The sequence below is a fragment of the Lycorma delicatula genome, chromosome 1 (genome assembly GCF_047948215.1).
Source record: "Lycorma delicatula isolate Av1 chromosome 1, ASM4794821v1, whole genome shotgun sequence".
Lineage (NCBI taxonomy): Eukaryota > Metazoa > Arthropoda > Insecta > Hemiptera > Fulgoridae > Lycorma > Lycorma delicatula.
Genome location: NC_134455.1, coordinates 144,941,193 through 144,968,389, shown reverse-complemented (window position 1 = coordinate 144,968,389; position 27,197 = coordinate 144,941,193). Strand labels below are relative to the sequence as shown.

General features: G+C 31.6%; 1 protein-coding gene across 7 annotated transcripts in view; it reads right to left on the bottom strand.

The window, feature by feature from the left end:
• Positions 1-27,197, bottom strand: part of LOC142323571 (NACHT and WD repeat domain-containing protein 2) — a 182,548-nt gene that overhangs the window by 6,652 nt on the left and 148,699 nt on the right. For 5 of the 7 annotated variants that reach the window (XM_075363384.1, XM_075363419.1, XM_075363411.1 and 2 more), the window contains exons 23-26: positions 22,825-22,967; positions 18,683-18,860; positions 13,447-13,609; positions 4,321-4,495 (exon numbers count right to left, since the gene is read on the bottom strand). In XM_075363384.1, the coding sequence (XP_075219499.1) occupies positions 4,321-4,495; positions 13,447-13,609; positions 18,683-18,860; positions 22,825-22,967 (659 nt within the window). Of the gene's footprint in view, positions 1-515; positions 687-1,753; positions 3,667-4,320; positions 4,496-13,446; positions 13,610-18,682; positions 18,861-22,824; positions 22,968-27,197 lie in introns of those variants that run through there. The other 2 variants (XM_075363435.1, XM_075363426.1) reach the window with 2 other exon arrangements.

The following is a 27,197-nucleotide window of genomic DNA, read 5'->3' as shown; positions in this document are numbered from 1 at the left end:
ATTATAATAATTGAAGAAAGACAATTAATTTGGTATGGACATGTTCAACAGATAAGTGAGGAGAGGTAGCCAAAAAGGGTGAAAACCCTTACTGTTTAACAGTTTAAGAGTACCAATAAAGTTTGAAGTATAACGTTAAACCCTAATGTTTGTTAGTAAAGTTTACTTAATGTTTAAAATCTTTTTTAAAAATATTTAATTTAAAAGTTACACTAAACAATAAAAATTAACGATTTTCAATTCTTTAATTTTGACTTTTTGAAATCAGTGTCAAACTAAGTGTTAATATGTTTGATGCAGAACAATCTGTAGGAACCCCACTTAAAGTAAGTAAAATAAGGTGTAATTTAAATACACAACTATCGGTGGTAGTGATGTAGAAGAAAATTATTATTCACATAAAAAAAATAATGTTAAATAAATTAAAAATACGATTTTTATTAAGTTTTATTTTTGTACTATAGGAATCATTTATTCAAAATTAATAACTAATAAATGTTTAAAAGTATAAAAAGTGATGTAAAAGCTGCCTAATATGTAAAATTTAAAAGCTGGCCTCTGTGGCACGAGTAGTAGCATCTCGGCCTTTCATCCGGAGGTCCTGGGTTTGAATCCTAGACAGGGATGCCATTTTCACATGCCATAAAACATTCATCTCATCCTCTGAAGTAATACTTAATGTGGTCCTGAAGGTTAAACAAAAAAAATAAATAAATAAATAAAATATAAAAACTTTCTCAAATTTTGGCTTCTAGAAGACAATGCCACATTATAAACAACCACTAACAATGACCATACTAGCACTTAATTCAAGGCTGACTTCAAAAAGTCAAAATTAAAGAATTGAAAAGCATTACTTATTATTGTTTAGTGTAGTTTTTTTATTAAAATCTTTTAAAAAGATTTTATTTTTATTTGGTCTACAAAAACGCTACCACAGTATGATAAACTTTATATTGAAAATAATAAAGAAACACAAGGAAGACTTAAACTGACTGTTACTTAGGATGAACTAAGGCTGTCTGGAATGCTTGGATGTTTATTAGTTTTATAGCTTCTCTATAAAGGTAATACAGAGAAATGACTGCTACTGAGTGTATGGAAAGGCTCTCTGAAATATAGTGATAAGTATTTTTTTTTTTATCTTTAGTTTATCAAATAATGTTATTCATTTTTGTGTGAAAATACTTTGAATGTAAGAAAGAGATTAGGCTGTACCATTAAGCTAAAATAATCCATACCAAGCAGTGATAAGTTATTGCAAACTGCACATGATTTGTTTTTGCAGTTTGTGTTTTATTTAAATGTATGAATAATTAATAATTATTTTAATGAATGAATAATTAAATTAAACGAAGACTATTAAATGGGGGAATGCCCTTTTTGTAAGTGAAAGATAATTTGATCGTAGTTGAAATTATCTTCTACAATTTTCATTAAAATGAGTTCTGCTTTTGCTGTGACGAGGAAAAAAACACAAATGGTACAAGGGATATAAATGGGGAATTGTATACATTTTTTAACAGGAAAAGATCATATGTGAGAAATATACACAATTTAAAATTTTTTAATTTTTATAGATTAATTTTACTTTATTTGTAGGGTTCCATAAAATTTCTGAAATTGAAGAGGCCTGGTGATCATCCTACTGAGTTTTTCTACTTATCTTAAAAGTTTTGAATATATTTTCATTATTTGAAATAGGTAGAAAGGGTCTCCCCAGATAAATAATTATTGATAAAATTATTATGAATGGCTAAAATAGGTAAGGGAAATTAGGAATGATAAGCGAGTTGATGGAAAAACTCAGCTTGTGTTGATTGGGAAGAAGAAAGCTTTAACCCTTAATTATTAACTTTCTCAAATTATTTTTTACTATAATCATGCACACAATTTACTCACACACTCTTGAGATGAAATTTACTTCCATTAAAATAGCTATTTTTTTTTTTTTTTAATGTTTGATATTTATTATTTACATTTATTATTAAAATTGAAAATGTTACTGTTTTTTTTTTTTTTTAATTATCTTAAAAAGTAAACATAGATTTTTAAAAGCTTGATTTTTTTCCATTAGCACCTGCAATGTGTACAATACTTCCTGTCACTTTTTAAGTTATTTCTTCTGAAGTAGCCACAACCTGTTCCTGGATACTGTCTGACTTAATTCTTTGCTCTTCTATAATTTCCCAGATCATAAATCATAAACAACGTGAAAGAGTTGAAAAAATTATCTGTTCTCTTTGCTATGAAAAACAACTATCCATATAAAGAATGCAAAAATTCTAATCCAGAATCAAGTTTTGTGTTATTTCTGTGAAAATAATTGTGAATATAAACACAAAGACATTTCTTTATTTATATGATATTGAAATACTGAAAAAGTAGATGATGTCCAACTTCAGCTTTTTCCTTCACAGTTAGTGCTGCAGCACACTTGGCTGAGAGCATCAATCCCTCTTTTACTTTGTTTTGCCGCAGCATAAGTAAGATAGTGATAAAATTTTTTTGGAACAAAAAATTAGTTGATTTTTTTCTTTGATTAAATTTTGGACGAATACTCTGAAGGAGATTAAGATTTTTTTAATCTTTCTGATAACAGTGAATTTGTCTTTACATAAAAATTTTTGTTTTAAGGGAATGCTCATGAGCCAGTTATCATTATTAGGTTCCTCTTAGTTTCCTTCATATACGCGATCAGCTTTGACAAAATAATCATCGACGGGGTTTGTTAAGTACATTACCTTTACCCAAATATGGTTTGTTTCAATTATACATTTCATTGCATTACAATTTTGATTCCATACTGATCTGCTTTAGAAGGTTTTAAATAAACAGGTGCTTCAAATGCTACTAATTGTACAACTACTGTTAAATATGCCAAAGGTTTGTTATATGTTTTACAATTTTCAAGTAACTTTCCCCAGGTTTCTGAAGGAAGAGCAAGTTTATTCATCATCAGTCTTTCTTTTCTAGTTTTCCTATCAACACTTCCAGCAGAAAATTAAATTTTTGTTTCACAATAACTGGGTGAATATCTTGACCCTGAATATTTCTCAACAAAGAGAAATTTTGCAGTCAGGTGATTATTTTTGGTTGCGGCTGCTAGAAGTAACAAACCAAATAGAAAATATATCTCTGTTTATTCATTGAAATGTCTGATAAGAGTAGATTTATTCTGAATTTTGTATTTTCTTTTTTTTTATGGAGGATGAAATCATCTGTGAAAAAGTTTTAAACCATTGCATTGGGTCTTTGCTATTACAAGCTTCCTCACTCTATTCAGTTAAATGTGAACAATATTCTTAGATGGTATTTTTTCTGTTGAATGAGGCATTACAGTTTTCCAAATGAATATTTTTCTTTTAATCTCAGCTAAATTTTGAATAAAAATAAATGAAATGTTGTTCTGTTAGGTTTATCATGTGTTTCTCTCCGTTTTTGTTGTACATATTTTTCTTCTACTCTGCTGTGTGACAATTTCTGCTCTTCTTATTTCTTCTACAATCTTTTCTTCTGGATTTTCTTTCAGCTCCTTAAGTACATTGTTATTTCCATCAGTACCATCCATTTTTTCTTCTTCTAGATTATCTTCATTATTTACATCTTTATCACACACAACTTCTTCCAGATGTCATCTCTAATCTTATTCTCTTCATCTTAATTCTGAACAAATAAATACAAAAACAAATAATTAAAGCAAAATAACAAAAAAAAAAAATACTTGTAGTTTAACTTATATATTCAAAACAAAAAAGACTGAAACAATGGACAAAGATAATTTGATTAAACTTGAACATTTATTTAACCATATGTAAGTGTTTAAATGTCTAATCAAATTAAATGTGGAGTAAAGATATAAAACATAATATTAATCATGCGTAAATATTACACATAAGCAATTGCATCACAATTAATGCTAACCACTTGCAAAAGTTACGTAGCAGAACTGCCTTGTTATTTAGCTGACAAAAACACAACAAAGACATAACATCTGATCTTCATTGTTTCTTTAAACAAAAATTATTTGAGGAAAATGTAGCTAGAAGAGGCATGTGTTATTATGATCTAATGGAGAAATAGTAGGAAAAAATTATATCTGTAAAAATAATTAGATTTATAATTAAGGGTTAAAACAGTGAGGAATTTGTCAAACTGCTTATTCCTGAGAGTTTGCCCAGATTAAACCTTTGCAAAAATTAAAAAAATTTCGAACAGAATAATTTTTAAGAAACTTAAAAGAATGTGAAATTTAGTTACTTTGAAGTTAATACTATACTTTTTTATGCAGGATTAAATGATTCTTTTAGGAATGCTTACCTGTTACAAGATCCCAAAGCAAAATACGGCCATCTTCATGACCACTTAGTATACAGCCATCTTTAGAAGATATATCGAGAGCCACACAGTTTGTACCAGGTTTCCATTTTTTGAACAGAGTGCCTGACTGTAGGTCATACACTACAATAAAATTTGGTGCTGGTTCATCCACTTCCTAACAACAAGAAAAAAACATTGCAAACTGTAAATATAAATTCTAATTAATAAAAAATCTAACAAATTACATCCTATCTGCAGAAAATAATTATTTATAAAAGTTAATTTATTAATTAATTAAAAAATATGAGGATATACCATTAATTACATGAATAAAATAAGATTATAACCAAAACAAAAAAAATATGAACCCATTGAACAGCAAGTAATACTTTTATAAATTACCTGCTTCAGTCTCTGGCTGTTAATTTAGGACTTATTGCAGTTTTAGAGGGAAAATTTTCAACTGGAGGTTCGTTTTTACTTGCTTGTTTGAAGTAAAGCAATATTGTGATCATGAAACATTTCAGTTTTCAGATTTCAACGGAAATATGCATTTTGATCATCCCTGAATCCATTCTGACTAGTTTCGGCAGGACATCTGTACATAACTCAAAAATGATTAGCCATAGGATGTTGAAATTTTGGATTTAGGACTGCTGTAACATCTATTTGTGTACCTATCCTTTTGATTGCAATCGATTTAACCATAAGTGTCCAAAAAGCCAAAAATAAAAAAAAGTTTGCATTTTTGACTTTTGCTTAATTGTAGTAATAAGCCCTCATTGAGAGATTTTCTACAATATATCATTAGTGGTACTTATTTTCATTGGTTCCAGAATTATAGCCAAATAAAATTTTAATTAATGAAATATTTGGATCTTACAAGGGTAAGGCACATCGGTTCAAATCAGACTTCATCTACTTTTTTTAAAATTTAAATATATTGATTTATTAAAAATAATTATTAACCCCTGATCGTAAAAAAAAAATATGATAAATAATAATTCAATAACAATAAAAAAAATAATGAGTAAATATCATTAGTTACTGATAAAATAAAAAGTAATAGTGAGCTTGATCGTCCTCAACCTTAATCTTTTTCAAATTGAAGAATATTGAAAAATATGTTCTATAATTAATACAAATACAAGTTTCAAATGTTGGAAGAATGAAATCACTTCATTATTTTTCCTCAGAATCTGTAATGGCAGTAGCGTTGTTATCAGCTGTTTTGGACAACTCCATTATATAGTGAGGATACAGCGAAGCAAGACTGCACCATATATGATGTACTCGGGTTGTGTAGTTCCTGTATTTTCTTTTGAAAAAGAACTCTGTGAGATGCCCGTGCAAGTGGTGCTTACAATTTCCTACCGAGGAATGTTTGAATGCACTTCTTGCCACGCACGCTCGATTGTCTCCTTGCTTTTCTTTTTCCTGTTTAGTCTCTGTTAATTACCATTCAGATAATACTTCAGAGTATGATACGTATGAGTGTAAATGAAGTGTAGTCTTGTACAGTCTCAGTTCGACCATTCCTGAGATGTGTGGTTAACTGAAACCCAATCATCAAAAAACACTGGTATCCACGATCTAGTATTGCATGTGTATGAGCTCCCGTCTCCCTCTATGAATTATGAGACCTTGCTGTTGGTGAGGGGGCTTGAGTGCTCAGTGATACAGAGTAGCTGGACCGAAGGTGCAACCATATTGGACAGGTATCTGTTGAGAGCCAGACTAAGGAATGATTCCTGAAAGAGGGCAGCAGCTCTTTCAGTAGTTGTTAAGGGCGTAAGTTGACGACTTAAACAGCCATATCAATATCACTCAGTCCTCTTGAGTACTGCGGAGCTGAAAGCAATGGAAAACTACAGCTGCTTTTTTTTCCAAGAAAATGTAGCTCTCTGAATTTTCATATAGCAATGATGGAGGCACCTTCCTTGGTAAAATATTCCGGAGGTAAACTAGTCTCCATTTGGATCTCTGGGTGGGGACTACTAAGGAAGGGGGTCACCAGAAAACTAAAAAATAACATTCTACGAGTCAGAGCGTGGAATGTTAGAAGTTTAAAAAAGATTGGTAGGTTAGAAAATTTAAAGAGGGAAATGGATAGGATAAATGCAGATGTAGTAGGAATTAGTGAGGTTCAGTGGGAAGAGGAAAATGACTTTTGGTCATGTGATTTTAGAATAATTAACTCAGCTTCAAATAATGGGCAGGCAGGAGTAGGTTTTGTAATGAACAAGAAAATAGGGAAGAGAGTAGATTATTTCAAAATGCATACCGATAGAATCATTGTAATAAGGATAAAATCAAAACCTAAACCGACAACGATTGTTAATGTCTATATGCCAACAAGCGCCGATGATAATGATGAGGTGGTGTGTGAAGAAATTGATGAAGCAATTAAACACATAAAAGGAGATGAAAATTTAATAACAGTTGGAGATTGGAATGCAAGCATTGGAAAAGACAAGGAAGGAAATATAGTGGGTGAATACAGGCTGGGCAAAAGGAATGAAAGAGGGGACTGACTTATAGTTTTGCACGAAGTATAATTTAGTAATTGCCAACACCCAGTTTAAAAATCATAATAGAAGAATATACACTTGGAAAAAGCCAGGCAATACTGCAAGATATCAGACATATTATATCATGGTTAAGCAAAGATTTAGAAATCAACCCGTTGACTACAAAACTTTCCCTTGGGCAGACATTGATAGCGACCATAATTTAGTGATAATGAAATGTAGATTGGGTTTAAAAAACTGAAGAAAAGGTGTCATATGAATCGGTGGAATTTAGAGAAGCTTGAGGAAGAGGAGTTAAAGAAGATTTTTGAGGAGGACATCGCAAGAGGTCTGAGTAAAAAAGATAAGGTAGAAAATGTAGAAGAAGAATGGGAGAATGTTAAAAAGGAAATTCTTAAATCAGCAGAAGCGAACCTAGGTGGAACAAAGAGAACTGGTAGAAAACCTTGGATTTCAGATGATATATTGCAGCTGATGGATGAACGTAGAAAATTATAGACAATTAAGAAATACTATAAACAGGAAGTGCAAACTAGCGAAAGAAGAGTGGATTAAAGAAAAGTGTTCAGAAGTGGAAAGAAATGAACATTGGTGAAATAGACGGAGCATACAGGAAAGTAAGGAAAATTTTTGGGTACATAAATTAAAATCCAATAATGTGTTAAACAAAGATGGTACACAGATTTATAATACGAAAGGAAAAAGTCGATAGGTGGGTGGAATATATTGAAGAGTAATACGGAGGAAATGAATTAGAAAATGGTGTTATAGAGGAAGAAGAGGATGAAATGGGAGAAACAATAGACATGGGAGATCTGAATTTAAGAGAGCATTAAATGATTTGAATGGCAAGAAGGCTCCTGGAATAAACAGAATACCTGTAGAATTACTGCGCAGTGCAGGTGAGGAAGCAATTGATAGATTATACACACTGGTGTGTAATATTTATGGAAAAGGAAAAGTTCCATCAAACTTCAAAAAAAGTGTTATAATCATGATACCAAAGGAAGCAGGAGCGGATAAATGTGAAGAATACAGAACAATTAGCTTAACTAGTCATACATCAAAAATCTTAACTATAATTCTAAACAGAAAAATTGAGAGGAGATTGGAAGAAGTGTTAGGAAAAGACCAGTTTGGTTTCAGTAAAAGTGTAGGGGCAAGGGAAGCAATTTTAGGCCTCAGATTAATAGTAGAAGGAAGATTAAAGGAAAACAAACCAACATACTTGGCGTTTATAGACCCAGAAAAGGCATTCGATAATGTAGACTGCAATAAAATGTTCAGCATTTAAAAAAAATTAGGGTTCAAATACAGAGATAGAAGAACAATTGCTAACATGTACAGGAACCAAACAGCAACAATAACAATTGAAGAACATAAGAAAGAAGCCCTAATAAGAAAGGGAGTCCGACAAGGATGTTCCCTATCTCCGTTACTTTTTAATCTTTACATGGAACTAGCAGTTAGTGATGTTAAAGAACAATTTAGATTCGGAGTAACAGAACAAGGTAAAAAGATAAAGATGCTACGATTTGCTGATGATATAGTAATTCTAGCCGAGAGTAAAAAGGATTTAGAAGAAACAATGAATGGCATATGTGAAGTCCTATGCAAGAACTATCGCATGAAAATAAACAAATACAAAACAAAAGTAATGAAATGTATTAGAAATAACAAAGATGTACCAATGAATGTGAAAATAGGAGGAGAAAAGATTATGGAGGTAGAAGAATTTTGTTATTTGGGAAGTAGAATTACTAAAGATGGACGAAGCAGGAGCGATATAAAATGCTGAATAGCACAGGCGAAACGAGCCTTCATTCAGAAATATAATTTGTTTACATCAAAAATTAATTTAAATGTCAGGAAAAGATTTTTGAAAGTATATGTTTGGAGTATATTGTGAAACTTGGACGATCAGAGTATCTCAGAAGAAAAGATTAGAAGCTTTTGAAATGTTGTGGTATAGGAGAATGTTAAAAATCAGATGGGTGGATAAAATGACAAATGAAGAGGTATTGCAGCAAATAGATGAAGAAACAAGCATTTGGAAAAATATAACTAAAAGAAGAGACAGACTTATAGGCCACATATTAAGGCATCCTGGAATAGTCGCTTTAACATTGGAAGGACGGGTAGAAGGAAAAAATTGTGTAGACAGGCAACGTTTGGACTATGTAAAACAAATTGTTAGGGATGTAGGATGTACGGGGTATACTGAAATGAAACGGCTAGCACTAGATAGGGAATCTTGGAGATCTGCATCAAACCAATCAAATGACTGAAGGCAAAAAAAAAATGACCTCCTGTGTCCGGATGTTTGAAATATTTGTGGTTCATTGCTAAATGTTGGTAGTCCTCGTGCTGCAAACAATTATACGTCTTCCAGCAATCGCTAACAATAATTGTACCGGGAAGAATATACTTGTATGATGGTAATAAGGTGGCGTGTGTGATAGCTGGTGTAGCTAACGCTACAAGGTTGTATTGTTAAAACGTAAAAATCATTAAAACTGATTTGGGAAAAAAGATCTGAAACAGTAATTTGGTTTTACATGTGTATAAAAAAAGAATACCTACTTTTTCTTTACTTATCGGTTATACCGGACCCCTACTGAAATGCACTTGTTTGCGTATATAAAAATAAAATCACCTATACGTTTAACTTCTTGTATATAATTTTTATTTTTAACATTAATCGGATGAGGTTAGCGACCGCAGGTTATGTTTGATTAGTATATGTTGCGTTCAAATCCTAGTAAAGCCAGATATTTTTACACGTATTTGAATACTAGATCGTGGATACCGGTGTTCTTTGGTGGTTGGGTTTCAATTAACCACACATCTCAGGAATGGTCGAACTGAGAATGTACAAGACTACACTTCATTTACACTCATTACATATCATCCTCTGAAGAATTATCTGAACGATAGTTGCCAGAGGCTAAACAGGAAAAGAGAGAATATGTTGATTACGTGTAATGCACTGGTGTAATGATGTATTGCACACTTTATCAATATAAACTAACCAAACATAACCTACGCTCGCTAACTTTGTCTAATTAACCTTAATACATTACCTATTTAGGTGGCCAGTCGACAGCTTCATTGTATCTTAACCCATTGGGTTGGTCTAGTGGTGAACGCGTCTTCCTAAATCAGCTAATTTGGAAGTCGAGAGTTCCAACGTTCAAGCCCTAGTATAGTCAGTTATTTTTACACGGATTTGAATACTAGATCGTGGATACCGGTGTTCTTTGGTGGTTGGGTTTCAATTAACCATACATTTCAGAAATGGTCATACTGAGACCGTACAAGACCACTTCATTTACAGTCATACTTATCATCCTGTGAAGTATTATCTGAATGGTAATTACCAGAGGCTAAACAGGAAAAAGAAAAGCTTCATTGTATCCTGACTATATGATGGCCCAAAACACCTGATAACAAGCTACTGGCATTACAGACCTGAGGAAGTATATAAAGGTAACTTCACTCTTCTGACTTCTGATACTTCTATTTTTATTAATTATATAACATATTTTTCAACATACTTCAATTTGAAAAAGGTTGAGGATGTTAGGCTCACAGTTACCAAATAAAATTTTATGTACTTCTCATTTTAAAAAAAATGTATACATGTAATTTAGTAGGCAAACAAGGAAGTCATATGATGTCTACATCTTTTTTTTTATTTTGGTTATTGATCACGGTTGTTTCTTTTACCCTAATTTAAACCTGCCATTTAAAATTTATCATTCTTCTTGAAATACTTTTTATCAGAATTTCCTATTGTACTCTGATATATTTTCTAAAATATATAAATGTTCTAGATTTAGTCTATTTTGTTTAAGAGTTTTTTAAAACATTTATTATTAACGTTAGAGCTACAAAAAAGGTTTTTACCTAAACGTGTAAGTATGGAAACTTGCTTTAACTTTACACTATCATTGACATTTTCTATAATGATTTGAATACTTTTTCATTCAGATTCACAAAGAAACTAACAAAAAATAAACTCAATAAACAGCGTAATAAAGTGTAAATAATTATTAATATTAAATGAGATCCTTTCAAATTAATGGAACATTTCTTTATGAAATTAATATATTTTTATATATCTTTATTTCCTTATGAAACTAATTATTGTCTTCTTCACCAGAATAACCACTAGTACTGTTTATAGTGGTGGTTATCTTAAAAAGATTAGGAAACCCAGATTGGTTTCTACTTTTGAGAACCCACTTTTGGGAGTTAAAATTCCATTAATTTGAGCGAGATGTAATAAAATTGACTCTAATCTACATTAAAACTTAACGTAATTGCACCAAATAATTTCGGTACTTAAGTATTAACGCCACCGCAGCTACAGCTTTATTTAAAAACAAAGTAGTCAATCGGATTTCGGTGGAAAATGGGCCGATATAGTGTTTAACATAGATTCAAAACAGTCTCTTTATTAATTTGAATAAATGGTTACTTATATTTATTTATTTTATAAATATAATTTAACCAAACAACTTACGCTCACTTCGCTCGCTAACCTTGACTTATTAACAGGAGTGTTTTGATTATTTAAATAATAAATAATTGCAATAATTACTGAATTTATTAAATAAATACTCAAAAAATTGCTGTGTTAATTACTCAAAGTTAACGAGCGTAGGTTAAGTTTGGTTAAATTATATTTATTAAATAAATATAAATAACCATTTATTAAAATTAATAGAGACTGTTAATTTTCCCCCGAAATCCGATTGAATACTTTGTTTTTAAATAAAGCTATAGCTGCGGTGGTGTTAATACGTAAGTACCATAATTTCTATTTATTCACATTTTTTATTTATAATTTTCATTTAGAAGCACATTTTAAGGATTTCAAAGAAGCATAGGAAGAATTAAAGTCTTGCACTTAATATGCAGTATTACTAACAAACTTAAATGGATAATGCTACTACAAATATTATACTAGTGATACACAATAAATATATAATATAAATTGATACAGCTAATGTAATCTTGTGAAAAAATAACTTATTCAAGTAGAAACATAAAGTAGAACTGCATTCAATGATCTTTTAAATATAATTTTTCCTCTCCACAATCTTTTACTCAATCGATTTGGGAGGTTTTTTAATATTGATTTAGTTTTCATTACTTTACATTATGATCTTCAATATCATTTTACAAGATATCTTATATCAATCTACTGCTGTAATACTTACAGTAGATAATACTGTAATACTTAAATTTTACATCCCTCTATCTTTTGTCACAATATATGGCTTTTTTAAAGTCAAAACTTTTACATTCATAACAGTGTCATTAAAATCTGGAAGTCAGATAATCTAGTGATACAAAAGCTTGCTGATATGAACGTTTGTTTTAAATTAAACAATGGTTTTCATGGCACTCTTCTGAATTCTAAAAATCCTTTGTAGATTAGAACTTGATATGGAATCCAACAAAACAATTTCATATAAAATATGTGATATAATGAATTTAAAATAAACTACTGCATTTAATTTTTATTCTTTAACCTACAGATTTTTTATAAAGCATATATACCAGATATTTATTACTTTATTATGTAACTCAAGAACTTGTGAACATATTTCTTTCATGATAAATATTTTCAGCAGTAATCCTTGGAAATTACTATTCACATTTTTTAGAGTACTTGTTTTTTACTTGATTTGTATATTTGTTTTGATTTCATATTTATTTGATAATAACCTGAAGAAATGGGTACTGAATCCATTTAATGAAAACATTGTTGCAGCTGCTAAGTTATCAGTTGAGATTCATAACCAGCCCATAGAAATGTCAGCACTGAAAATAATAATCCCTTTCAATATCTTATCTCTGTGAAAAGGGTTTTTCATCTATGGTTGCACTAAAGACTAAATAAAGGAATCATCTTTTATCACTTGAAAACAATTTGCTTTTGTGTGTTTCTAACATAGATCCAATTATGGGGAAACTTTTAAGTGAAAAACAAACACAACCATCTCATTGTTATTTTCTTTACATGTGCACTCAAAAATGTGAGTAAAATGTTAATAATAAATGATTTTTTTTTCTCATAAAATGATTTCATTATTGTTTACGTGTAAAGTTGTGGGCTAATTTCGTGACTCCCTTTCCTATCACCACGACCTTCAGGTTGTGGAATGCTACTAAACTAAGATGGTTTCTTAAAAAACATGATAACCAGAAGAATGGCAAATAAAATTAAAGTTAAACAGGAAATGTTTCTTACTACAGATTTTGAAACAATTTTAGAAAATCTTTAAGATCTTTTGAAGTATAATGTTAAAAGGAAGAAAGTATAATGACTTCATGTTCTTCAGTTTTCTAAAAGCTAATTTGATGAAAATATCTCTACAAGATTTTTAGCGAAATGAAAACAATTCTCTGTTAATGTACTGCACCATTTTTTCAACATCAAATTTATTTAAACATATTCTTTACATTTGAGTAAAATAAACTAAGTACACTATTCATATTTATATATTAACTAAATCTGATGATGAAAATAAGTAAAAATAAAAATTAACTGATATTGAAAATAAATTGACCTATTTCTGACCTTTGTGACACAACATACATAATGGCCCTCGTATGTAATGGCAGCTAGGTGAGTCAAAAAGTCATGATGAGGTATACGGAGATCATACAACAGTTTCCTTGAAGCTAAATTCCAAACTAGGAGTGGAAATGGTTTCTGTGTTTCATCACCACAAACAAGAACTCTAAAAAATAAAAAAAGACAATATTTATTTGTCTTTAATAAAACAGCAATTTATAAATGCATTAGTACCACTATGAAATGCTGACACACCAATAGGCTTATTATAACAAAGAAGAATAAAATATTAAAGTAATAAAAACAATGAATAAATTTAATAGCACAGCATTTGTGAAGATTTAGTTGATCAACTGAAACAATACTTAGATTTCTACTTATTGAACAATGGATCGTGCACATTTGTCATCTTCATCACGTACATTTTCATGCATCAATCTATCCTTGTGCTCAACAATCTTACTCCCATGTCTTACTTGGTATGTTTCTAAAAACTTCTTTGGATGCGATCGTAGACTGTTTGTAATCTCAGTCGGTAATACTGATTTGCCTCAGAGTCAGTCGCGCAGATGGGTGGTTCAGAAAGTGGACTGGATCAGGTACAAGGATTCTTTGGCCAGTATGACAAGGGGGGTAGCGTGAACTACCAACTTGCCAAGTTTACACACCAGAGTCTTGATAGAGCGAATGAATTCATCCCTTTAACATCGGGAAATCCAAGGCGTTCCTTGGTGGGATGAAGTCTGCAGGCATGCACTAAGAGAACAGCGTAGGGCTTTACGTAATTTCAAAGACTGATGAATGAATTGTTTTATGCCTTCCACAATGTGAGGATTGTTTTCCGTAGAGTGTTTTGGTGTGCTAAATGAAAATTTTGGCTGAATTACGTCTAATCCATTTCTCAGGCAATACCATCATCTATTGTATGGAGAAAGGTTCGAACCATGTGTGGATCGATAAATTCATCGTAGCCGATTGGACTGCAAAGTGACAGACCTTGTTATGGCGATAGTTGATGTGATGAACACATTCAGAAGGTTGTTCAAGGCAGTATCATTTACATCATCGTACTGTCCTGAGTTTGTGAGATATAAGTTGTAGGTAGAAAATATCCCGTTTGTGACTGGAGACTTGCAAAATGAATTTAAAATACCGTTTATAATGAGCTAAGCCTTGAATAATTCTTGTGACACTTCCCCCAGGAATGATATCAGGTTCAGCATGTTATCACACCTTCCAGATGGTGCACTACGACATCTTTTATGTATGTATTATAGGATATTCTCTGACCAGGTGTTTCCAGATTCTTGGTCAGAAGCACTGGTAATCCCCATACTAAAAACCTAGAAAGGATAAGTCATGTCCTAGAAGTTATCACCCTATCTCCTTGTTGCCAGTACCCTGTGCAAGGTGATGGAACGAATGGTAAACCACATCTAGTGTGGTACATTGAGAGAAACACCTTAATTGCCCCAGAATAACAGGTTTCTGCCAGGGTAGATCGTCTATTCATCATGCAGTTGCCCTGGAAGCTGCTATTCAAAATGCCTTTTTATTTTGCCAATGTTTGGTTGCTGTATTTTTCGATTTGCAAAAGGCATATGATACGGCATGGAGGAGAGTAATCCTAATACACTTAATGAATGGGATGTACAAGGAAATCTATTCGCATTTATCAAGGCTTTCCTCAGTAGTCAGTCCTTCCGCGTACGATGGTATCTGAAAGTTTCACGCTGGAAAACGCAGTACCACAGGGAAGTGTCCTTAGTGTTACTTTGTTTGCCGTAGCCATAAATATTATAACAAACTGTGTTCTTCATTTGTAGATGATTGTTTGATTTACGTAGCATGTAGAAATTTAGCTTATGGTGAAAGGCTGCTTCAAAACACAATAACCCATTTAGAATCGTGGTGTAAATCTACTGGATTCACTTTTCCCTGGAAAACATGAAGTACATGTGCCTTCCTTGGTTGAGGGAACATGTTGACCCTCAACTGTATTTACATGCAAGACCAGTTGAAGTATGCATGGTTAGATTTCTAGGAATGTAATTAGACCAAATAACATGGGTAACTCATTTGAAGGAGCTGAAGGTAAAATGTCTAACAATGTTAAGATATGCTGAGGGTTTTATCTAATACCTGTTGGAGATCCGATGCATCCCCAACTTTGGTCTGTTCCTGCTTAGACTATGGCTTGTAGCTTATTCGTTGGTACGGACTACCGCTGTATGAATGCTTGATGCAATCCATTGTTTATTCATCCGTCTTGCCATGGGTGCTTTTCTCTCAAGCCCCTTGGTAATTCTGCTGGTGGACAGTGATAAGCCATCTCTCGAATAGGCAGAAGCTTGTTTTTGTTAGGCAAATTGTTAGGCCTTTCAATTGAAGACACTTGACATGTCAAAGCCAACCAGCACATTTAAACTATTCTTGACATGCTATGAGTTCATCAGGAAGATGCGAAGAACATCACAACTGCAATTTTAAAAGAAGCAGGTGACATTGCAATGCATTTGAATGTTGATATAACCACCACTTGCATTGCTGGCTGAAAGAAGCATAGAAGCAACCATTCAGCCAAAAATCCATCCGAATTTTGGAGAATAATTTCTTAACTTGGATTCCATCATATCATCTTTAGAAGTCAGATTTTTTTATAGACAAATTGTCTGCATTTTTATTGGTAAATTTCCATCTGAGTAACATGAGAGATGTTTTACTGGAGGAAAAGAGTGAATGTACTGGGGAAATAGAATGAAAGTACTTCATCGTGTGCAACTTTCTCAATTTAGAAAGCATTGAAGGAGAAAGGGAATTGTAGTTCAATATGTGGAATGAGGTACAGGAAGCACCAGACATAAGTGAGGTTTGAAAAAAGAGTGAATCGTTTTTCCTGACTATTAGAAACGTTCTGCTGATATTGTTTTTGCAGCCATGCACAAGTATTATCAAGCTTTCATTTAGCTCTCTTCGTCGAATTAAAACATGCACTAAGAAGCACCATTGGTGAAAACAGGCTAAATGGGTAAGCATTCACTGACAATGGGTTTTCACTAACAAGGAGTATAATTGAAGCTGTAATTAGACAATTTGCATCTAACCCTCGCAAACTATTATTACAGAATTAGTTTTTTTTAATAAATATTTTATTCTTCCTTTTGTTATTGTGTATTATTTTATAGCACCCTCCCCAATGAACTACCTTCTCCCATGAAAGAAATAAAAATTCAGAAAGCTGCTCCCCCTTCTGTTTTGAACTGGGGATATGTCCCTGGAATACTGAATACTGTTGAAGGTTTAAGAGAAACAGAAGGAAATCGGTAAAGCTTGGTCAGAAAGTTATACTAGTGAGTGATTATTTAGAATCGTAAAAGAAAAATTTGTACTGTTTGGTAAGTGGTTGGCTGCTGTAATGTAGAGTGTAGGAAAACATAACAATGGTAATATAATTATTAAAAAATAGTATTGTTAATTGTTATGATAATACCAACAACAACAGCAGATGATACAAAAGGATTATGAGACTATGAATAAAAGTAGGAAAAAACAAAAATTTTAAAAAGTGAGAAAAAAGCTGAAAGCATACATGGAATGAAATAAGTATGATGAAAATACTCATAACATGATCAAAATAAGAATGAAAAACCATTAACAATATACATTATAAGAAAACATTCTGGTTTCAGATGAAGATGGTATTAAAAGTAGAGAAGATTATTAAGAATTAGTGACTGTTTACTTTGTTGAGCTTGGTGATGTGCTATATTCTGTGAATTATGTTCTGGAACAGAAGGGTAGTAGAAATAAGTTTGAAAAAATCACTATGAGAGAAGCTAGGAAAGTGATAGATATGACAAAAAAGAATAAAGTCTGGGTTCAGGAAGAACACAAATCAAATTTTTGTAAGTACCAATTACTGCTATATTTTTAAGTATGCTATTACAAAATTTTACAAATGTTTATGGATAAGGAAGTCTGGGTAGAATGGAACAGACTTGCAATGATACATATATATACAAACAGAAAGAGAGAGAAAGAGAAGACTGACAGATATTATGTATTAAAAATCAGTTAAACAGTAAAGTGGTTTTCAAACAGGTAGATATTTATGATAGGTATACTTTTTTTTATTTTACTCTTGGAAAGGGGAAGAATGTAGCAATCCTTTGTTTGTAGGTTATTTATAAACACTGGAGTGAGAGTTTACGATAATGCATCACTGTATAAGCTGTGAATGGTATTAAGAAGGTTGTGAGTAAACCCTTCGTGGATAAACATTTTTATAAAGAATAACACAATTAGCTGAAAGAGATTTGTTGGATGAATATAGGTATGTAATTTAATTTGAGGTAAGTGATTGTAGCATATATCTGCTATCATATAAGTGAAGTGCATATATCTGGGCAGTCCTCTCTCTTCCTCCAAACTTACTCTTCATACCAAACATTCATTTACTTCTATTCAATGTCTTTTACAACACTACTTTGAACATTTATTTTCTTCCTCACCTCAACATTCTTCATCACTCAAGTGTCCTTACTACATCATCACCAAAATTTCATTTACACCACCCTCAACCTTCAATCCACATCTTCTTACATTTCACTAATAATAAATATTTCACTGACATACTGTACTACATATAACTAATTTTAAAGTAAAACCCAGAAATAGTTATATATGATCCACTTTATGAGATCAATTAAAACTTTCGTTAGTTCTGTTGATAAAGAACTGCACAAAGAATGTTGGATTTTATTGTTATTACAAACACTTATTTGAGTGAAGCTTTGAGAGAGTAGATGGTGAAATGATGTGTATAAAAACCAATTGTTATTTACACATACAATTATTGTCGTATGTGTAAAGTCTTTTGTAGAAAATTAATCTGGTTAACGGATAACAATGATAGAGATTATGCAGTGCTGTCAATACAGGAAAAAGGATTTTACTGTTAATATGAAAGTCTTAATCATACTTTAACTCTTAACCCAAAAGTAACAGGTTTTCTAACAGTATTAAAATACCTGGCCTTCGCCGTTCAAATCAGAACACTGGTTCTGATTTGAAGCATAAACTTCTCAACTGTCAAAATCACTTTAAAACTGCAACGTTTAACTAATAGTAAATTTTTCAATACTTCCCTGAGTGTCAGAGATTATAAAAATTTTAGTAAAAGAAAATAAAAAATTTTTTCACACATACACAGTCACCTGACTTTGTTTAAGTAACTAACCTGCCATTGCCAGAAACAAGTAATGAGTTAAGAAATCTGTCTTCTCCGGCCTTAAATGTTGTTACTAGGTCACCTGTAGTTAGATTCATCAAGTTAACATACATTCTATTTCTTGATAATGCAACAAGGTGATCTGAATCATGTAGGCCATAATATGGCATCTTCTGGTTCATAACACCTGCAATCACATAAATAGCATTAGAGGATAGTCCAATCTTACAAGCAAACAGATTATAAGAATTTTAATTGAAATGCCTTTTTTTAATTCAATAAATTAAATCTCTAAAAGAAAACCAATAGTTTATTTGTTTGAAAATTAAAAAAATTTTAGGCTAACAGTATAATCAATGAAATTTTAATTGAAATGTTTAAATTCTGATAATATAGCCAAAATTTATCCACATACAATACTACAAGAATTAATAATGCTACATGGAGTAAAAATCATTTTAAAAAAATTCTTTAATTCATAATGATGTTCTTGATAATAAGTTATCAATAAATTGGAAATTGCAAGTAAAATTTTCATTATTAATTCTACATTTCTGCTTAATGTGCTAATTATCATCTATCCATTAGCACAATGGTGGTGAAAACAAGTCCGTGAGAAAACCACAACAAATTTTGACTTGAAAACCACAACTAATGACTTCTGTAGCAAAACTATATTGTGGTACTTAGAAAAATCATATTTCCAGTGTAAGATGTTACTAGTGACTTATTTATAATTACTGCAAAAAAAAAAAATGGCTTATGGTATTATGATGATGTGATAAAATTTAAAAATTACAAAATTTAGTCTGCAAAATATCAAATTGGAAAATAACCATATAAGAAAAAGTTAGCATCTTAATTGGCAACTCAAAATACTTGTACTAGTCACTAGTGTAACTCATGATGTAGTGTAACTGTTAGAAGTCAGTGGACTAGAGCAGCTAAGGAACTGTGGGAGCTAACTTGGTGATTATCTCTTAAGTTAGACTACAGATAAATTATTTAAATTACTTAATGATACAATTCTCAAATCTGTCATTCCTACTTGTTTCTTTGTAAAAACATAGATATTAATGGAGAACCATTCACATATGGAAAACCATCCAAGGTTTTCTTGGAGATCCTATTCACAGTAATTAGGACCCAAAAAATACTGAGGTATCATTTCACCCTCTAGTCATCTGAATGAAGGTTCTGGTAGCTGAAAAGATAATAACTTTAAAATAAATACGTCGATGACTTTTCTTTGTTATCAATTACTGAAACTATTCAAGAAAAGGATTTGATACAAAATCATGTAGATGGATCAAATGTATGCTTACAAGCTAAAGGATTAGAGCCGATATCTGAGAATTTATAGAAGTGAAAGTGGCATGAAGCTAATTTGTATCAACCTTGTATCAAATTTGAAATTTGTTATGCTTAAGATTATTTTGTTCATTGCTCTCTTCTAATTTTTTTTTTTTTTTTTTTTTTTTGTCTCAGTCATTTGACTGGTTTGATGCAGCTCTCCAAGATTCCCTATCTAGTGCTAGTTGTTTCATTTCAGTATACCCTCTACATCCTACATCCCCAACAATTTGTTTTACATACTCCAAACGTGGTCTGCCTACACAATTTTTCCCTTCTACCTGTCCTTCCAATATTAAAGCGACTATTCCAGGATGCCTTAGTATGTGGCCTATAAGTCTGTCTCTTCTTTTAACTATATTCTCTTCTAATATGAATTTAAAATATTCTGGGAAAATTTTCAGAACTACATTAGAAGTAATTGAATAGTATTATTATTTAATGTATAATGAAAATGAGTGGTGCAGGAAAAATGTTCTCAGAATCAGATCCTAAAATAGTATAATTCCTTTTACTGTTTCTGAAATTAAGATGAGGTATTCCATGTTTGGTGAACGAAGACTGTAAATTTCAGTTAGGGTAGGGTAGGTTGAGTTTGCAAAGGCTAGCTAAGCCTATGTTTTGTTGCTTTGAGAAACACCCCATACTACAGCACTGTCTGAACATTTTACTTTGCTACCTCTAGATGTCTATGTAATGAGAGAACCACTAGCAGATTAATAATGCTCAGAATGATTGAGATGGGTTGCTAGAGAGGAATACAAATCAAACAATACATAACGCTAAAGGAGTTTATAAATGTTAGAGTATGTGATGACTGTGACTGAAACTTTGTTAATACATCTATTTATAGTTAAAATCCCTTGTAGAGATAACAGGGTTAAAGAAATCTGAGCTCAGATGGTTGAAGAATGTTTTTTTTTTTTTATGAGTGTTAACATTCACTCTTGTTTCTATGAATGCAATTCTTGTGTTGCTGAACTGCACTGGGTCTAGGTCACCTAGGAGTTGAGCAGTAAAAGAAAGCAGAATGTACCTACCTGTTTTGCCTAATGAGGAAGATTTGAATCCCTTTAGTAAACAGAAACCATATGAAATTACCTACTTTCTTGATAGAACCATATCTTATCAATGGCCAAGAGATACTGGTAGATTTTCCCAACCAGAAACCTGGTTCCTTCTGTAAAGAATCAGATGGCCTTTTGCATTCACTGTCCTCAAATCAGCAGAAATAAGAATGGTATTAGCTCTGATGACTAGAGCTAATATATTAGCTGATGACAGAATTTATTCTGGAACCATATTAAGTTATTGGAAATTTTTGACAGTGATCATAAAAGGAAATTGCTTATAGGCCATAGGGATGGCAAAATATCATAATGGTGGAAAACTCTAGATTGTAACACAAGCTCAGAGGCTAGCTTTTCTCAGAGTAACAATGCCTGAAACCTATCCTCCATAGGATATTGAAATATTCCAATATTTACGTATGCACCTGAAACTGAAGTCTATTGACTACCATTTTATCATCTTGTTCAGCTCTATTTTCATTCTCCATTTCTTAAGTCAGCCAGGTCAGTTATCAAATTTTCACTTACTGTTATCTCATGCCTATTTTTTACCTATTCATCCTTTTCTTGAATTATACATTCACAAGCTCTTTTCTTAATTATTTCACTTCTCACTAACCAATTTAAATGCTTCATCCAGCTTGAACATTCTGATTCTTTTGGTTAAATATTTCTAAATCACAAGTATTACTGTTATGGGGATGGAGAAAACCTAATTACAATCCAGGTTATAATATTACATCTTTCAGACAAATAATACTGGACTATCAATAACCTTTAAATATATAGCTGATCATAGTTTTGTGAGTCACTTCATATGGTATGTCCACAAAGTGCTATCAAACTTTAGACATACTCCAGTAAAAATTCATATTTTAATGTTACAAGAAATGAACTGCACTGAACTCTTAATTTTATAATTAATATTATAATAATTAATATTATAATATTAATATTATAATAATTAATATTATTTATATTAATATTTACTATCATAATTTAAAACTATTTTCTATCAAATTGTTTATTCCTTCAGTAAAATAATACATTAAAGTAATTCATAATGCAAGGTATTTAATATGTACAAGTATTAATAGATAATCAATCAGTGTTTTGTGTGTATTACTATTTTAATATTACTAGACAAAGGTAAAATATTCTAGCTGAATTATTTACATTCCCTAATAAAAACTGTCAAATAAAGGAGCCTAACTAAATCTTGAAAAGAATCTTCTCAAGTAAAGAAATTTTAAAATTTTCTTTTTAAATATTTGATTATTTTATATATATATAAAATAATATATAGACATTAACTTTTTGAGCAGCATTTTTTATCGTATGGTATACATATATTTTTTAATAAAAATATATTTTACACATAAAAATACACTTATATTTTAGTGTGGTGGTTTTTATTCACTTAAACTCTGAGAGTAAACTAATAATGAAGAGTGTTATTGAGGCTAATTCACTTTTTTTGGAAATATTAAAATGCTAAATCTATATTTATTTAAATCAGTGAATATTTAAAATAATTTTGTAAGAGTTAAGTCATAAAATTACACTTGTAAATTATTTTTATTAGTAAGAGTAAATTAGAAAAAAATATCCAATCAATTTTGAATGTTCTCCATCCTTACAGCATATTAAATAATGCAGAAAACAATTTAAGAAGAAAAAGATCAAAGAAAAGGCTTACGTTTTTACATAAATGTGATAATGATTTACCTTTCAGTCTTGTTAATAGAGTCCCTGTATCAAGATCATATGTTCTCAGTTCACGTTTACAAAGAACAACACAACGATGATCATCAATCATCTGTAATGAAATCGGCTGCATAATACCACGAAGAGTACGAACCCGCATACACCTTAAAAAAATAAATTATGTAATAGTATATTAAAAATTATATGAATAGAGAAATGACAATCTACCTTCAAAATGTTTTGTGGTATTAAAATTATACATGATCATGTGGCCAATTTAACCATGGCTGCAAATTTCCAGAAGAGTTCCAGTAACCCCCTGAGATTAAACAGCAAATAACTGTTCAAACCATAAAAAAGTTAATCTTTTCTCTTTGGAATCTAAACTGGACAAATCTTTCCTTGCAATAAACTTATTATCTCTTAACGTTTCACAATAATGAACAGGCCAATGGCATCTTGAAACATAGCAGCATTCTGCCTCATCAAACAACTAGTTATTACCGGTCTCCCATTAAATGCATTTACTTTGTGTAATAATTAATATTAATGAGTCTGTCTGCAATTCTAAAATAATCTAGAGAATTAATTACTTTATGTAAGAACTTTTTCCTATGAGCAAGAACATAAATAAAGATTAAGAACATAAGATATTGATATCAAGAACATAAGAAAAGATTAATCAAAACACTGAGGATTAATGAAGAATTCTTGGAGAATTCCTTTTGAGCCTCAGAGACCACCAGGTCTGAACAGACCCTTGGGGGTCTTAGAAATGTCAGTGGAAAATATGTACTTCACAATCGACATAATGAAAGATGTTACTAAAGAATATTGTAAATTCTGATTAATTTTCTAAATATCTGGAATATCCATCCAGAAGATTTTTTTCAAGAATAAGCTTCTTCATTCACTTCTTGTCCACAAAGTTTTTTCACGGTCGTGTTGTAGATAGTGCTGTTGTTAATGGCACTTATCTTAAAGTTTTAAAAAACTTCAATGTTTTTTTAAAATGTACTATGTATAAAATTTGCAAACTGTAGTTAATGTGTATATCAGGTTTGCATGCAGTCATTTCCAAAAGTTGATTTATATAACATCAGACTTGATCTGGTTGAATTATCTCATCCCATTGTGAAAGAATTATTCATTGCATAATTTCTATATAGAAATTATTAACTTAACACAAGCAGAGGAATGGTGTATATCTGATGGTATGAAATTTTGTAGACAGATTTCATTATAGTGTTGTTTGACTGTCCTTGAGGCAGGAATTGCAAATAAACAATGAAAAAGCATATGCAAATTGAAATGATCTTTGATTTCTTTATTCTTGGTTTCTTTAGGAGGGTGTAATTGTGTGTAACACAATACCACTATGTTTTTCTTTTAGATCTGAAGACATTTCTTTAGATGGTTCTTTTGTTCACTGATAAGGCTTTTTAAAACTGGCTTTAAACAAAGTTTATGAATATCCAATCATACAATGTGGATATTGTATGATTAAAGTTTAACCCACTACCAATCATTCCATTGTAGAACAGCAATCAGATCTTTCATGAGATCTCTTCATTATTGTGGTATTTTCATCCATTTCTGTAACATAAGGTCTCTCGAGAGGTTCATCTTCCTCTCTCTTGTAGCCATTAAATTTGCTTCATACCGTAAAAGCCCGCAAACAGAAAAATGCTAATGAGCTTACAAAAAAATCTTTTTTAAATTTCTGTAGCATCATAATTAATTTTATCCAAAATATTATTATAAAATACTGTTCAAGATTTCACAGTTTCTATTTTTACAACATTTCACTACTAACAAACCCAACTCCTTGACAATTTCCAGTACTAATACTATTGCACTGAAATTGGTGAATTTCAAATTGGAATGTATGACTGTGCTATTGTTAACACCGAGTCATGAGTCATGAAACCAGTTAAAAGCTACCAGTATTCAAAAGATAAAGAAAATTTGTTTATTCTGTTTATATTCAGCTGGAAATGTTTTATATGAAATGGTTAGTTTGATCTTTTGATCCCACAATCACAAAACAGCAACCAAAAAAAACACACTATCAGAATGTTTAGAAGTCAAAAAACTATAGATACTTATTCACAACACCTCAAAGTAGCCAACATCACATAAAGAATCTACATTTAGAAGTATGATGCGAAATGGGCTTGTCAAGGGTGAGTTCCAGATATTGGATGGGTACAGGTAGTGAATAGTGAGCAACCTCAGATATTAATGACAAATAATCTCAATGGATTAAAGACAAAATAAGAATTTACCAAGTAAGCAGTCCCAGCCTAAGGTGACAGTATTATCAGGATATGGTAGGATAACTCTGGTAGGGTTGCTCTGTTTAAATACCACAATGTCCTCTGACAATGGTGTCATGGTGAATAAGTGTCACCATTCAGTAAGCGCTGCCAATAAACAATGGTAAACAGTTTCAATAGCAGAGGAGCCTACAAAGTGGAACTTCAAAAGGAATTTTGGGAAAGTGCAGAGACTTTAAGTTGGTAGTCCCACCACTAGACTACTCAATAAGATACTTTTAGTATCTTTTGGGGAGTTGTAAGTTACTCACAACACCTAAAGTACGGGGTGGACAGGAAGTCCCTTTACAATCAAGGGAATCAGGGATGATCATTTCAAATGCTAACCGAACAACTTGTTGGAGCTGCTGGTTGTTGATGTATCTATGTTTTTGGATCTCTTATTTTACAAAACCCCGGAGTGCATTGTCAGGTGTGGTGAAGTCAGGGCTTCATGCTGGCCAAGGCAATGGCGCTGGTAACTCTTCTGACCCAAGTTCGATCCAACGATTCAGAAAAATTTCATTGAAGAGTCTGTGGACATTCATAGCAAGATTTGCTGGAGCACTGTCTTGCTGAAACGTAATGATGTCAATGATCTCTTTTGCTATTAATTTTGGAAGCAACTACTCATTCTCAAATAACTGTGTTGATTAACTGCGCCATTGAAAAAATAAGGACTAAGTAGATGTTCAGCTGTCATTCCAGCCCAAATCAAACATGAGGTGGATGGTGTTTGGTTTCTCAAAAAAGTAAGGATTATGTTTCACCCAGAAAAAAAATTTTGGTTACGAGAGCTTTGATAAATCGCACATAATGTTCTTTTTATCATTTGATTTTGAAAGGTGTTCAAGCAGTAATTGACATGCATAAACACACCTTGACAAGGTCAATGATCAAGGTCATTGTCATTCAACTCATCAACTGAGGCTGGATGAAAATATTTAACTTTCAAGTTTTTTGCATTGTTGATCTTGGAAGCCTTATTCTGCAAAATGTTTGTTTGTTGATTTCATCGGTGATGTAGAATCGATGCCTCCAGCAGCACACATCTCAGCTTGAGTGTTCAGCCTCCCACTGCATGGCATCAAGAATACTTTCTGTTGTAAAAGCCATTTTCTTCCACGTTATAACATTTGTCGTGTTGGTGACAATTTTCCAAAACACACAACGAAGCCATTCATAATATTCTCCAATGTTTTACCAGTGTGTGGATGTTCATGAACCAGCAAACAAGTTAATAAATGCTCTTTGACAGTGAACGCACTTGTATCCAGCGTTGTTTCACACTCAACTACAACTAAGGTCATCCCAACACAAATGGACACATCCTGGGTAATCCCCACCACAGCTTATCCTTCCAGAAGCAGGGATTAATATCAGGGGTAAGAACTGGCAGCAGCATAGCCCAATTAAATTGAATTTATTGCAGTGTAAAGGGGACTTCCTGCCCAAGTAGTACTCTAGGAACGATTGAAATAAAAGTTTAAATTATAGAATGAATAAAGTTAGGAAGAAATAAATTATGCAAAAATACAACAAGGTAACATACTACTCCATGAAGAATGTAAGAGTAATATTTAATAAAGAGTTAGAACTGAAGGAAAAACATAAACGAAAGGGAACTGACATAGCAGTTGTTAACAGAACAAAAATGAAAAGTATAGGAACAAATTATGTTGGTAGTAATGCTGTTTTATTTTGATGTAGGAATTAATTTAAGAAGGTGAAGAAATAGCAATTATGGTTAACTGGCAATTAAACTGATTAACTGGCATTTAATTAATTATGGTTAACTTGCAATAGCAATTATAGTTATGTTTTAATTTAACGGTGTTTGTGATACACTGTATTCATAGATATTGAAAAAGTTCCCCATAATGTGGATTTTGATTTATTGTGGGAAGTCTTACAGAAAAGAGGAATTTCTTTACATTTGATAATTGTTATTAGAACTTTTTACCAAAACAAAAATACTGTAAGCATTATAGAAATTTTGACAGACTGGTTACTTATCAATCAAGGCTTATATGTCACCTACTGTACTCCCCTATATAACCTACTCTTTCAATTTAT